Below are 15,207 nucleotides of genomic sequence, written 5' to 3' on the forward strand. Positions count from 1 at the left end.
TTGTATAAATCCACCCATCCTTTTAATCTGGCTTCCTTGCATAGCCGGGCAACTGTAAGCAAAATTCCAAATAGAGAGAGTAACGGAATAATCCACCAAAACAAACAATGTAACCATCACCTACTAACTAATATAACACTAAAAGATACTTGACACAGTTCTATGCAAAAATACAAAATTTACTAGTACATAAAGTGAACTCTAAGTGGGCAATAAAGCAAATTCTGTTTAAACAAGCATGGTAGAACGTATATCACACCCTCACCTCATACATACGCCGGTGAGCGAGCCATAACTATGTTAGATGTGGAGTATGAATTGCTTTGATTTGCTGGATTTGTAACTGCTCTGAAGAAGGGGAAACCGGAAACGGGACCTCTTGCTAGATGACCCGTTGCGGTTACAATTTGAATATGTTTATTACAGTTCACAAATCAAATTCTTATTGACCAGCGATTCTGGCGACATACGTGTGTATTCTGTAAAAAGTATACTGGTACTTGGATGAATTTCTGTAGAGGCTTTCCAGCCCTATTATAATTGTATTGGCTTTGTAGATATCGGGGATTGGTTTGAATGTTTCCCCCCCCCCTTTTTTGTTGAGGTGAGGGTGTGATATACGTTCTACCATGCTTGTTTAAACAGAATTTGCTTTATTGCCCACTTAGAGTTCACTTTATGTACTAGTAAATTTTGTATTTTTGCATAGAACTTTGTCAAGTATCTTTTAGTGTTATATTAGTTAGTAGGTGACGGTTACATTGTTTGTTTTGGTGGGCAACTGTAAGCGGCAAATTTCTGGTGATCTGGTTTAAAGGTGATAGCTAAGTTGGTTGTCATGGTCCAAACATCCTCTGTAGAAGGTGCAGGTGGTTTAACCCTCCTCCATACACACACACACCACACACACACACACCCTCTCTTGTTTTGAAGGCTGGAATTCAATACAAATTAAACCCAAGAAATATTTACGTGGTACATTGTGGTAGTTAATCTAACTCATACAACTACAATTTCCATGGTTTTTTGAGGAAGGTGTAACAAAGATGTGTGTTTAAATGCATAATGTCGATAGGATGAAGCTCTTGTTCCAAAAGAAAATTAGTATACATTTTATAGGGACGGGCTGTGGCTCAGCAGCAGAGTGTCTGCTTGGCAGGCACAAGGGTCCGGGTTCAATCCTCAGCATCTCCATTTAAAAGTCAAGTAAGAGGTGATATGAAAGACTCGGAGAGGTGCTGCCAGTCAGAAAAATCTGATCTTGACAGACTGGCCTCTGATTAAGGCAGTTCCATGTGTTTGTGTGTTAGTGTTTCTTAATTTGCTGAATAGAGAGTAAAATTTTTGCTTTATTGTGCGGCTCCCAGGCTAACTTCAAATGTGAAGGTGCCTGAAGCTGGGATCCATCAGACGGACCTAAGTATGTAGGGAGAAGGGGGTTCCTAAGATACTTTCATCCGAGGCCATGCTATACAGGCGATGGACTCCAAATTACCTACCCTGCCTCTCCTTATAATCTTAGTTCACATATACCTGTGTTTTCCTTTGGTACAATTTTTTTTTCCAGAGAATGATCTCTAAAAGATGTTGGCCTAATTTTCCTATCTGTTATTTTCTCTCTTCAGTACTCCTTTTTTCAGCCTCTGTCTTCTCGAGTCAGCAACTTGATGGCCCTAGGCTTTCTTTCAGCTGTGTGTATGCTTTCTTCACTCTAGGATTAAACTCTAGGCTTAATCTTGCCCCATTGACAGGAAGCCGCAACAGTGTGATTAATTTACCAAAATATCGGCAGAGAAAGAATGGATTGTCTGTCTGCCAATTAATGTAGAATCATTCTCACTGTAAATCTGAGAACGATTAAAAGGTGGGCCGGATGACTTTAGTTAATATATGTAATGTTCGTTTTATGTTTCTGGTCTAGACGCTCAGCTTTGACTTAATGTCCAAGTAACCAATTCCTGGCAATTCAAATGAATGAAAAGATCGATCACCAGTATTTTATTCTAGATTTCTCCCCCTCTGTAAGGAAAACAAGGAAACTATCTTTGCACCTTGAATTTCCGTGCCTTTTGTGCTGAAAAAAATTCTGCTGCTAAATAAAAGCTGGAGAAGAAAATGACCTTTATCATTCACCACTGGCGAGAGAGTGGGCATGAAGAGTGTTAATGATCGTATTTATTAGGAGACATGGGGAGGGACAGCAACTGGCTTGTTACCTGTCCTACAGGATCTACTAGGAGAAGGCGATGCCTAAGATATGTTGACCTAAATCCTACTTGAAAGAAAGTCACAGCAATTGATTACTCTCACTTGGAGTCCCGAGGACAAGGTTCGGTTTCTAGAGTAATGTTGACAGATTCAAAATGTAAATCCACTTTAATTAAATATAATAGAACACAACTATGAAAACATTTCCAAAGCTATCAGAGGTACTGGTTCACTAACCAATGCCCCCAGAGCAGAGTCCTACTCAGAATCCACTTTGTAAAAACACAGACAGTACTGTGGGTATGTCCAGAGGTCACACCTGGCTGGAGTATCTGATACCCAAAAGGCCTTCTGGCAACAGCGGGAACTCTTCTAGTGCAGATTCTGAGAAATGAACTCATCCCTCCCCTAGAAATAGCGCATGCTGCCCAGTATAATTTTCTAACACTGGGTTTTTTGTTGAAGAGTGAAAGACGTTTTGGGACTTAAAACAGAAATTAGCAGGAATTTTTGAACTGAACTGCTTCCCAAACTTCTATTGTTTAGATTTAGCCAATAAAAAGTTCAGATAAATATCTTTAATATACCTTATTCACATAAGAGCCCTGTGGCACAGAGTGGTAAGCGGCAGTACTGCAGCCCAAGCTCTGCTCACGACCTGAGTTCGATCCTGGCAGAAGCCGGGTGCAGGTAGCCGGCTCAAGGTTGACTCAGCCTTCCATCCTTCCAAGGTCGGTAAAATGAGTACCCAGTTGCCTGGGGGTAAAGCGTAGATGACTGGGGAAGGCAATGGCAAACCACCCCGTAACAAAAAGTCTGCCAAGAAAACATAGTGATGCGACGTCCCCCCATGGGTCTAGTAATGACTCAGTGCTTGCACAGGGGACTGCCTTTACCTTGCCTACCTTATTCATAAACTGAAGAGCTGAATGACAGATGCCGTGTGCTCTGAAGAGCACCTTCCCACTGGTGCCTTTGGGGCTCTGAATGAATGGCTAGATAATCCTAGGAAGAGATCTGTGGCTCATATTTCCCTGCAAACAGCATGCAGCAGCCACAAAGGCAAACGTAGTATGAGCAGCTGTTTCAAAAGGGAGAGAGGAAATACTTTTCTCACAATTTATTCACTGTAGGTTTAAAACAGCAGATCAAAGCTACATGTTAACAAAAGAGACAAGGAAGATAATTAAGAAAAATTGATAGCTGAACACTTATGCTGAGTCAGACCTTGAACTATCAAAGGCAGCAGCCTTGTCTTCTATGAATGGCCCCCAGCTCTCCAGGGTCTCAGGTGGACGTCTTTCCCATCACCCACTCCCTGCTCTTCTTTCTCACTACGGACACTTAAGATTGAATATGAGACTTCTGAATGCCAAGCCGGTATCTGCAATGAAGCCATTGCCTCTAGCCCTGAGCCCCAAAGCCACATTTCCAGTCCCTACAAGTACATTTAACTAAACATAGGAATCCTTAAATGCGTGAGATTGGCTGCCGACGGAAACAGACTGCTGGACTCAACACAACCTTTGGTCTGATCCATCCTGCTATCTCTCAAGGCTAAACCACTCGTGAGAGCAGGAGATTTGAAAACAGACCACCTGTGATGGGGGCATTTTAAAGTTTAAATGTAGCCACAGGCAAATCCAACCTGAGAGAGGACTGACCCTTCTTCATTCACAGTCCCCCAGTGCAAGTGACCCTTCCGGGGCTGCTAGTTTATGCCACTAAAGAAGCCATGTGAGTGCTGGGCTAAGATTTGAATGTAAATCTCCCGTGAAAGCTGCTGAGTGGACCTTGGACCTGGTCAGACACACTCAGCACAACCCTCACTCACAGGGGTGCTGTGAGCATAAAACAGGAAGAGGCAAAATCATGGACACTACCCTGAAATCAACAGAGGAATGGCAAGATAAAAATGGAATATAGATAACAGACAGGTACCCTATGTGTGGCTGACAGCACTATCGGTGTGTGTAGGGGGGGATTGTGATTTGCACAGGGAAAATGGTGCAGGCAGAAGGATTAACCCCTTCCCCACACTGCAGGCCTGATCCAAATTCCTCCTCCTTCCTCTGTTACCTTTTAAGACAAAAAAATGCATTCACAGACAGACCTCCCAGTACAGTGTCTCATTCTGTGTTTCATTCAACCTTTACATTTCTTGTAATCAGGGCTTTTTTTCAATGGGAATGCAGTGGAACAGCGTTCTGGCACCTCTTAAAAATGGTCACATGGCCGGTGGCTCCGCCCCCCCCAATCTCCAGACAGAGGGGAGTTTAGATTGCCCTCCATGCCACAGAGCAGCATGGAGGGCAATCTCAACTCCCTTCTGTCTGGAAATCAGGGGGCGGGGCCACCAGCCATGTGACCATTTTCGCCCAGGGCAATTCAAACTTTAAAAAACGCCCGCCTTGTTCCAGCTGACCCAAAGTGACGTCATTGTGTGGTCTTGAGTTCCACCACCTCTTTTCCCAGAAAAAAAATCCCTGCTTGTAATGCTTTCTTGTAATGCGGCCCACGCCCCTTTACAATCTTAAATCCAACAGCTTCTCTATAATTGGTAGCATCCAAAAAATTTTTTTTAAAAATCTGAAGAACATCAATTTGAGTTATCCAAATGGATAATTTTCTTTTGAAATGATTTCATCTCTAAATAGTTTCCCTGTATGTACGTGGGAATCTCTTGGCTGTTTCATGTTTGCAAAGTGAATAAAAAATGAATCTCATCTGAAATGTTAAAGACTTAGATTCAAAGTTGCCTTGCTGTAAACGGATGAGGCTTAGGTCAATAGAGGCTTGGTTCTGCGTATTTTTCCCTGGAGCCGTTTGTCAGAATGATTGGCATGCAGGCGCCATGGGAGAAACTGGGGTGTAAGAAGAGCTGTCCTTTCACAACCCCCCACGCTCACCTTTTCCTCCCGTCTCAGTGCAATTAGTGAGGAAGTCCTGCAGCCTCTTGGTAATTTCCCTGTTGCACGGTAAGGCTTTTTTTCTCCCTTGTCAGTGCCCACTTATCAAGCTTAAAGTCTAATTACACTTATCTGTGCTGAAAATTGGCCATTATCACTACTTAAATCCCCACTAATTGTAAGAAATACTTTCGTAGCAAACTGCTGGATAATTTTGCTGGTAATCTAGACTCGATAAGCTCTGTTGCTCAGCTCAGCTGCTTGTTAGGTTTAGTTTTGTGGGGTTTTTTTTTAAATATAGTGTTAATACGCCTTATCTTCATTTTGCATCTGTTCCAGGGGTGAGCAAAGTGGTGACTGTTGACATCAAGGGGAATTGGCAGCACTGGCTGAAAATCCGAGATCTCACCAAGGGAATTACGTATTTGTTCCGCGCGCAGGCCAGGACCATTGCCTACGGACCTGAGCTGCAAGCCAATGTCACAGCAGGGCCAGCAGAGGGTAAGGAAGATGCCACAAGGGGATGAAACAGTCAATTGCATTAACCCAGCAGCAAAGAAAGGCACTCTGAGTGCATTTTCACACCCAAGGAAGAATTAACTAGCAAAGCACGATTTGGTGGCTTTCTTAACAGGCAGCAACGCCTGCCCAGGGTCTCTGTGGAAGAAGCCACAACCCTTTTGCTCATAGCTGCGGTTTGCATGTCAAAAGAAATTAAGATTCTGCACCAAGAAAGCCAAACTCTGTGACTGGTATAAATTATGCAAATGTGGCATTAGTTCTCTTCCTTTGCACCCAGAGTTGCTTTTCTGAACCTGAGGTGAGACTTGAGCTGTTCTGTTAACTATGACTTCCTCTCTGACAGGGCTCTTCTGCTTTTAAGCGCTGCATGATAGCTAAAATTTAATAACTCAGCTCTTCTTGTTGGCACTTTGGCCGTTTCTACACTACTTACCTTCCACACTACTTACTGACATCGTGCAAAACTTGTGCGAGAAGATGCTAACTTCCGCGTTTTTTTTGCAATGTTCCGCAGCGTTCCGGATGAAGGTAAGTGGTGTGGAAATGGCCTTTGTCTCTGTACTGGGAAAACATCAGTCAATAATCGGGTTATTGTGTAGCTCTTAAAAGCACAGGAGCCGTAACAGAAGAAGACACTTGGCAATTTTGCTTTTGACTCATCAGCATTTAGCTAGTCACTGATTCACAGTACAGGAAATCTGATTCACATTGCAAGCACACCTGATCCTTGCACGGCGCACAAGGACAGGGGCAGGCAGCAGGTAAAGATGCTGACACTATCTGGGTTGCCCAGCCAGACAGCTGGGCCATTTCCGGACGGCTTACCTGCCTCCGGAACGTCGCGCCATCTTGCGGGGTTCTCGCATGAGTTTTGCGCGACGTCGCAAAACTCGTGCGAGAACCCCGCAAGATGGTGCGACGTTCTGGAGGCAGGTAGGCCGTCCGGAAATGGCCCTGGTTTCTTACAATAAGAACAAGGTTGTCCTCTGGAAGTTGATGCTTTCTTCAGTCCTCCTGGTTATGCTCCACAAAGCCTGACTGGGAAGGAGAAGATGGTCAGTCTGAGATGCGTGCTAAAATAGTCTTTAAATAAAGTCGGCCTCTCGGGCACAGTGCTGCTGAGGAAATCGGGATGACGCGGCTTAGTCTGTATATACATGGAAGTGGGGTTCAGTCAGGAGTTTAGCCCCAGGGCAGGGCTTCCCAAGAAAGGAGCTTATCTTTTCACAAGAGATGGCTCTTTCCACTGTCAGTTTCTGGATATTTTTGGTCCGGCATCTCTGAGGTAACGAGAGTGCATAATATAAAGGAGAAAGGCTCGTTCACCCGTGCATCTTTGCTGCTACGGTTTTCACTCCAACAGGATCTCCGGGATCTCCTCAGCACATTCTAGTTTCGAAATCAACCTCTGGCCTGACTTTGTACTGGACGGAGGGAGTTTCGGGAAATGCACCGACCACTGGCTACGTCATAGAAACCAGACCTTCAGGTATTTATTTATTCAGAACATTTGTGCCTGGCCTTCCAAACCTGGGTTTCTTAAGGTACTGAATGACCTGTGAGAAAGTAGAACCTAAAGACCATCAAGGAGTTTTTGTTCAGAAAATAGAGTTGCGGGCTCTACCAGACAAAGATTAAGCAGAAAGGGGCATATCTCAATATTCCCAAAATGTTGGGATCTGGAGGATTTCCTCTTTCATTCTTTGTAGACCTTGATTCCTTCCCTGGGCCGATTCCAGACGGCCCTCTGCAATCTGAAACGTTGCGCGTCGTCGCGCGGAAAACGCGAAATACTGCGTTTTCTCGCGCGAGTTTTGCGCGAGGTCGCGCAAAACTCACGCGAGAAAACACGATATTTCGAGTTTTCCGCGCGACGACGCGCGACGTTTCGGATTGCAGAAGGCCATCTGGAATCGGCCCTGGTGTCGTGGCAGAAGTGGGAAGGAGGTTTCTTCAGGCTTTTCTCCAGCTATAACGGCTTGGTGGAGCAGCTCCTCTGGCCAACCTGAAAGAAAGCTGGGTGTTGGCCCCAGGAATTAGCCCTTCCTGCTGTAGGAGAGCAGCTGGGTCAGTCACACTTCCAAGTGTGCTGGCTATTTTGGGTTGCTCAAGGCTGCTGTAAGAGTAAATATTTCAGCTCCCTGCTTGTTTGCTGGAGGCCATGTGTCCGCCACTCTCTGTGATTCATACTGCATGTTTATCTGGAACATGGCAGGTCTGAAAGGATCCAGTCCTATCCACTTCTGCTGAGGCCAGCAGACTTCTCAATGGTGGCTCACATGCTTGGGCCTCTGTGTTCTTGGTAGGGTTGCCAGCTTTCAGATGGGATCTGGAGATTTCCCAGAATTACCATGGATCTCCGGCTACAAAGATCAGTTCCCTTGGAAAAAATGGCTGCTTTGGAGGCTGCGCTGTATGGCATTAGACCCTGCTGAGGTCCTTCCCTTCCCCAAACCCTGCCCTTCCCTGGCTGCTGCACCTTCAAATTTCCAGGAACTTTCCTAACCTGGAAGTAGCAACCCTAGCTTTCGGATGGACCTGTTTTCCAGCACTCTGGTGGAGCTACTTCTACCAGAAATTCCCTGTTGGTTGCCCTTAAGCAGCAAGGGATTCCTTTCTCAACAAAAGATCCATTCCTTTGTATTGTAATCTCTTCTGACCCTTTATCTGAATGCATGAAAATGCATAATGCCATCTAGTTCAGTATTTATTCTGATTTATGGCAGTTCCCTAGGATCTCAAGCGTAGACATACCCACTCCCTGATAATCTTTAGGCGAAGACTAAAGAGCCTCCAAGGACTTGGGATTTTAAAAGGACTTGAAACTTTCTGCATGCAAAGTATGTGCTCTGATCTTCAGCCTTCCCCAAATCAGCATCTTGGAGCAGGCCCTGATGGTCATTAACTGTTCTTACGTATCTGAATACCTTTTGTATCCATTATGCATCGCCCCTGCCGCAAAAATTCTCCCTGCTAACTGCCATGTGCTGGAACTCCCAAAGTGTTCTGCCTGTTCCCCCATGTCACTCAGATAAATGAGCTGCTAAGCTACAAATTCGGATTCTTGCTGAGGACAGAAGTTTTTCCATTCTGGTGCTCATCTCTGTTACTCCATTACCTTCCCCTAATTTCCACAACGCAGCCTCAATTTTCACAACAAAGTTAATGAAATGTGCTTATTGTTCAAGGATCACAGTTACAAGGCGAAACAAGATCACTGAAGCTTATAACCACCTTTTTCACCCGTTTAAATAAATGAACGATTTGAATAAAACAAGGGGTATCGAGGGACGGGACATCCATTATACACAATGAAAGACATTTTGCAGATGCTGTGCTCTTGGGAGAGACACCAGAAGATTCTTTCTCGTGTTTTCAGTTCTCTAGAGAAGGAGCCCTCCACATTTTCTCTATGACATACAAAATTATTTTGGCTGTACTCAGAGACAGTTGCCCCATGTGACAGGGAGGGGTCTATATTCTGGGTGCCATTCAGGGCTTTTTTTCTAGGAAAAAAGGTGGTGGAACTCAGTGGGTTGCCCTCGGAGAAAATGGTCACATGGCTGGTGGCCCCGCCCCCTGATCTCCAGACAGAGGGGAGTTTAGATTGCCCTCCGCGCCAACTCCCCTCTGTCTGGAGATCAGGGGGCGGGGCCACCAGCCATGTGACCATTTTCAAGAGGTTCCGGAACTCCGTTCCCCCGCGTTCCCCCTGAAAAAAAGCCCTGGTGCCATTAAACATGGCAGAGTAAGAGACAGAGATGACTCGTGGGGCACAGTGCACCAGGACGTTCTCCTGTGCAAACCCAATTGAAATAACAAGCTCTTGTGTATCTCCTGTTTGTTCTAATGAGATTTGTTTGTTCAAACAAGACTGAGTTCCGTACTTATCAGTGTGTGTTACGTAGTTCTTTTACGAGGGGGAGATTGCCATCTGAGTTTTCTTTCCTAGGAACCAAAATGCCCTTGGCTGGCCCTGATATCATTAGAGCTGGGCCGTACGAAAGGGCAGGCTCATGCAGTTAGCAGACCAATCTATGTCAAGCAACCCTTAATTTAGGCAGATTTGCATTAACTGCATCCACCCAATGAAGATTCTGTGGTGTGGGCAGGGGTGGTCTTAGCCAATGGGCAACAGGGGTGACGGGCAATGTCCCCACACTGGGAGGGGCTTTGACCTCCTACAACCCTACCTCTCCTCCATACAAGGACCTGGCCGGGGTGGGGGGTGGGGGGGAGAAGAGCACGCTCAACCTGTTCCATCAGGGGTTTGGGCAGGTGGGTTCGCCCACAGCTCTCACCCACCTCATTTTGGGCAAGGGCCACTCTTTACTTGGCCCTGGGAGCGGGTGGTGGCAGGGATTCTGGGACCACATTCTGGAGTTTGCCCAGACCCTACAATTAGTAAGACCATACCTGGTTGTGTATTCATTGCTTTTGGGAATGGAGAGGCATTTTAGAAGCAATGGAGCACCCACATGGAAGTTTTCTCCATACTTTCTTTGGTCATCTTCTTGTGGCTGCTAGTCCCCCCTCCTGCATGCCACTGAATGGCTTTTTGCCAGTTTTTCTTAAAGTCAACAGTTACTATAGTGTTAAAGAGTGGCAGGACTCTAATCTGGAGAGCTGGGTTTGATTCCCCACTGCTTGAAGCCAGCTGGATGATGTTGGGTCAGTCACAGCTCTCTCAGGGCTCTCTCAGCCCCGCCCACCTCACAGGGTGATGATTGTGGGGATAATAATAACATACTTCATAAACCGCTCTGAGTGGGCGTTAAGTTGTCCTGAAGGGCGGTGTATAAATTGAATATTATTATTATAAAACACTAGAAAAGCTCTTTTTTGTTTTAAGCCTTCAGGTTGGGCCGTGGGGGAAATGGTGGCCGTGAGGGACTGTAACATGGTGCTGATGTGAGTGGGAACTTAAAACCTTCCCATCCACATGATATGAAAACCTGTCTGGATCAAAATTTTCCATGACAGGTCGGAGCAAAGCACATGTGGGAAAGATCGGAGCAATACAGAGGAAACTCTAGAAAGCAGACAATTGGAGGATGATGCACATGGATCATGGATGCTCTGAAAAACACCACTCCAGGTTGAGAGTCAAGGTGTCGCAAAGCATCCGTGTGGCTGCAGCCACTGTCAGGGCCGCCTCATCAGGCACTGCTACGCTGTGTCCCCTGTAGAATATTGTCACACTTTTTCTTGCTGCATCCAGCAGTATGCAGCGGACTGGGGCCCTGGTGGATGGTTGAGAGGATCCCTCTGAGAAAGCTTTTGGCTGCATTAGCCTCGCTTTGTGCAGCCTGATCCCCCTCCACCGGAAGATGCCAGCCCCTCGCTGCTTCTGCTCACTGGGTCTAATAACTGAGTCGTTTAATTCCACTGCAGATTATTTTAATCCTATTCATGCCACCGTAACAAATGAATGGGGCTATTTGTGTGCTAGGATTCCTATTCTTCGTTGGGGTGGAATCTGCAGAGTGCGTGAAATGTGATGCGGGCAAAGGGGAGGATAGTAATTGGGATGCCAGCTTATTTCACACATGCTTCAGCCTCATTAAAACACCCTGTATCCTGCTAGGTATTATTTTTCCTGCCTACTGGAAGGATTTTGCTCATCAGATTCAGAGCTCAGCAAGAGAAGAGGTTAATTCTCTTCCCCCGAGTCATTGTTTCATACAAAGCTGGAGATTATGTGCGGCACCTTTGGCGGTTGGACAACAATGCAGTGCTGTTGGTGACCTTTGAAAGGGCTCTCCACCGACCCCTGAGTAGCACAGCCAACTTCACATTTAAAGCCAGGGAGGTAGGAGCTCTGTGTATCTGTTTCCACAACCAAGGCATCGTAATAAGCAAATGGAAAGAGTAATAAGCACATTGTCAATATTTAAACAACTGACTGTTACGTTAGGGTTTCGCATCTCAGCTGTCATCTATTACAGGCCTCATTACCCTAAGCATTAAATGCTGCATCTTCTCTCCCTGCTCTCCCCCACTCCTGTTGTGCCTCTCAGCCCTAGAATTGCAAATACTCCATGAAATAGGTGTTCGTTCACCCTGCTTGCCGTGTCTCCTCCTGGCAGATATTCCATATGTTTCTCATTTTTGAGGGGTTCTTCTTCTGGTTTAACTCCTTTTAAGCTCAGCTTGCTTTGTGTTGAATTTTAGCATTCCCAGTTGCAGAGTCTGTATATGTGACAATATATAAAGGCCATGAAGTAGCCAGATGAAGGGATTAAAAATAAATCAATATTATTGATTTAAAACATTTATACCTCACTTTTCTCCCAACCAGCGGGACTCAAAGCAGCTTGCGTCAAATTTCAGATTACAAAAATACAGGTAGAAGGAAGCAGAGCATGTCCTGTACTTAATGAACTATCAAAATCACATCCGCTCTACAAGGGTCTTCCTCACATTCTCAAGAATCTTGCTCTGTAGGGCACGTGCAGCCACTGAGACACTATGAACCAAAGCAGAGCCCGTTCTCGTGGACCTGACTGGAGGAACCAGTACTAACCTGGAGTGATAGTCCTACCAGCATTAACTCCTTTCTGCCACCAAGTGTCAGAAAGCCCAAATAAGAATGGATCATGAAGTATGCCGTGATTTTCTTGTGGGAGGATTGCAAGGCTCAGACTTCTGAGCGGCAGAGGGGAGGCTATCGACCCCCTTCCCCCCAGCAGTGAGGAAAGGGGAAAGGAGGGCAATGTGCCCTTCTTCTTCATCACCCTTCATCCCATTCATCCCCAAAGGTACTCCCAGCCGCTAGGGGTGCAGTACTACCGTAACTACAGTACTACTGCAACGTCTCCAAATAAAGGGCTCCTCTACCACACCGAGCTTGCTGCCAAGGAAATGTTCTTGAAATTTCAGTCATGATTACAACCCATCAGCAGGCCTGCACACAGGCACTATGTCAGGGATCGGTAGGTTAGATGGTCTGACTGGGCCTTCAGGAGACCCCAGCTCTAATCCCCACTCTGTTTTAAAGCCTCCTGGAGGACTTTGGGCCGGTCACACTCTCTGCCTCAACTTACCTACCTTACAAGGTTGTTCTGGGGATAAAATAGTGGAAGTGAGAACCATGTATGCCTCCCTGAGTAACTTGAAAGAACAGCAGGATAAAAATGTAATGGACTGATCCAGAGCCACCTCCACCTTTCCACCAGACGTTCCACCTCAGCACATCTGCTTGACAGCAAAAATGGGGCCGTTCAAAGAACTTCGATACCTCCATGGATACTGGCATTTGAAGGGAAAGGGATTTCTCCTATTCTTCCGTTCACCCGTCATTCTTTGCCTCTGTGAGGACTGTGTTTTCTCAAGCTCCCAAAGAGCAACGTCTCACCATTTCCCTTTCTGCTCTTTTGAGTAGCGTTTTTATAGTTTCCATTTATTCTGTCCTAAACATGGACACAAACCAGCTAAAGTCAATAAATTCAAAGTGAAGTCTGTGGCTGCCTGGACAATCCCTGCCACAGGGGGATTTCTCCCTTTCTTCTGTCCTTTGGAGGCAGGCAGCAGTGTTGACAGTTTGTCAGCCGCGGCCTTTGCTTCCTCGTCCTTTCGTTAAGTCTGTGCCAGAACCTCAACCTTTTCTCCTTAAAAATAAATTAACATTTTAATTTGGTTCTTGTCGGGCCCTGCACAGGAGAAACCTTTTGCTTCTCCGCTGCCCTCATTGACTGGCGTGTGATTAGGGCAAAAATACTATCACACAGAGCTCGGTGTAAAGACTCGCTTGTAGCGGTTCAGAGCTATCGGGTGGCCCTGCTTCTATCCAGCCCTTTTCCTAACGTGCCAGCAGGCGATTGCTACCAGCCTGGACCATCGGGGCCCAGAAGGCTGTGTTTGTTGACTGACAATTTGATTCGGCCCAGAGCACCTGATTAATTGCCCGTGAAATCACACATTTTGTGCTGGGACTGCATCTGTTCTAACACCTGCAACTCCAAGTGCCAGCCAGCCACCTCCGAGGGATAAAACGCATGCATAAACCCTGGAGTGCATCAGAGGCATGAGAGAGGGGCCAGTGTTTGCCTTCTGTGGCAATTCCTAGTGCACAGCCTAGAATCTTGCAGGAAGACTCAAAGGGGTTAGACAAAGAGGTAGTGCTCCCCCCCCGCCCCCCGCCCCACCATCCCTTATCAACAGCAAGTGAGGATGGGTTAGGAACCAGCGAAGCAGTCATAATAGCAGGAGTCTCCCAAGGCTGTCGTTTTCTTCTTTTTCCTTTCAAGGAAGCAATTTTTCCTTTTAGGGTCGATGTTTTCCACCCTTTTCCAAAACCGCATGCCGAATCAAGGCGATAGGAAGGGAAGGGACAGATGTTTCTGAAGCAAAGAAAGCAATTGAGAGCAATCCTCGTGTAACCCGCAGCCAGCTGGCCTGCAGCTCACAGTACATTAACCAAGAACTGATGGGGAGTAACTGCACCTCTGTTGGGGGGGTTGCGCAATTTCACACTGCAAACTTTGCCTGTCTCTGTACTAATAACCAATTAATTTATTAGTTTTGGCATGCAAGCACCAGAGTGAGAAACGCCAGCGCGGCCTGTGGAGGATCTCTGTGAAATACCAACAGGCGCCTCTCTCTCTTTTTTCCCGGGATCCCATTAAAGCAATTGGCTTCTCAGTATATTAAGGGGGGAGGGAAGTATTTTTGAAGAAACATTTTCAAGGAGGGGAAGCCGTTTCAATGGATGTCGTGTATGGAAAGTACTAGTCAGGGGTGAGCTTCTTGCCTGTCTCTTGTTGGGGGGATAATGAGACCCCACCCCGGTTTTCCATGAGTGAGACCACTGCTGTTCTTCACCTCCCATCCCATGGAAATGTTTTACCAGGGGCTGGGGAAAATGGGCCGCCATCTAGGATTGTTTTTATGACTGACCTGTTTATTTATTGTGATTTTAATGTACAACTTTTTAATGTAAATGAAACCCTGATGTCATCCACTCTGAACTCATTGGCAGGGAGAGCAAACTACAAATTTAACCAATCAATCAATCAATCAATCAATCAACTAATGTTAGAGTATTAGAATAAAAGCCGGAATACATCACCCAGAAATCCTCACCCCGCAAAAAGGCGGTTTAAACGTACGTCCTGGGTGCAGCCATTATCCATGTGTTGCAGTATCAGAGAAGAGACCGTCTGCTCCTCTTGCAGAGAGCCACATTTGCAGTTGTGTGGTTGAAAGTGCCCTCAAGTCATAGCCAGCTTATGGAAACCCCTCCAGGGGTTTTCAAAGCAAAAGGTGATTTGCCGTTGCCTGCTTCTGCATAGTGACCCCGGTCTTCTTTGGAGGTCTCCCTTGCATAAACCCATCGGCCAAAAGATACATATTTACTCCCATCCCTGGCATGAGACTGGCACCTTGGGGAGGCTTGCAGTTTACCTGAAGTAGCTGTTTCAAGGTGAGAACCACCTGCTGACCACAAGTCTTGTCTACTTTCCTGAAACATGGAGCAGGTGCCATGTTAGGAAAGGGGCACCTGCTCCGAAGAGGCACAGGTGGCGTGCTGAAGAGCCACATGTGGCTCTCAAGCCACTGAGTATCA

General features: G+C 46.2%; 1 protein-coding gene across 1 annotated transcript in view; it reads left to right on the forward strand.

Moving 5' to 3' along the window:
- The window catches only part of SDK1 (sidekick cell adhesion molecule 1), a 227,774-nt gene that overhangs the window by 177,353 nt on the left and 35,214 nt on the right, over nt 1–15,207 (forward strand). The window contains exons 24-25 of the mRNA XM_054993345.1: nt 5,457–5,618; nt 7,003–7,128. Of these exons, the coding sequence (XP_054849320.1) occupies nt 5,457–5,618; nt 7,003–7,128 (288 nt within the window). The remainder of the gene's footprint in view (nt 1–5,456; nt 5,619–7,002; nt 7,129–15,207) is intronic.

Source organism: Eublepharis macularius, chromosome 12 (genome assembly GCF_028583425.1).
Source record: "Eublepharis macularius isolate TG4126 chromosome 12, MPM_Emac_v1.0, whole genome shotgun sequence".
Lineage (NCBI taxonomy): Eukaryota > Metazoa > Chordata > Lepidosauria > Squamata > Eublepharidae > Eublepharis > Eublepharis macularius.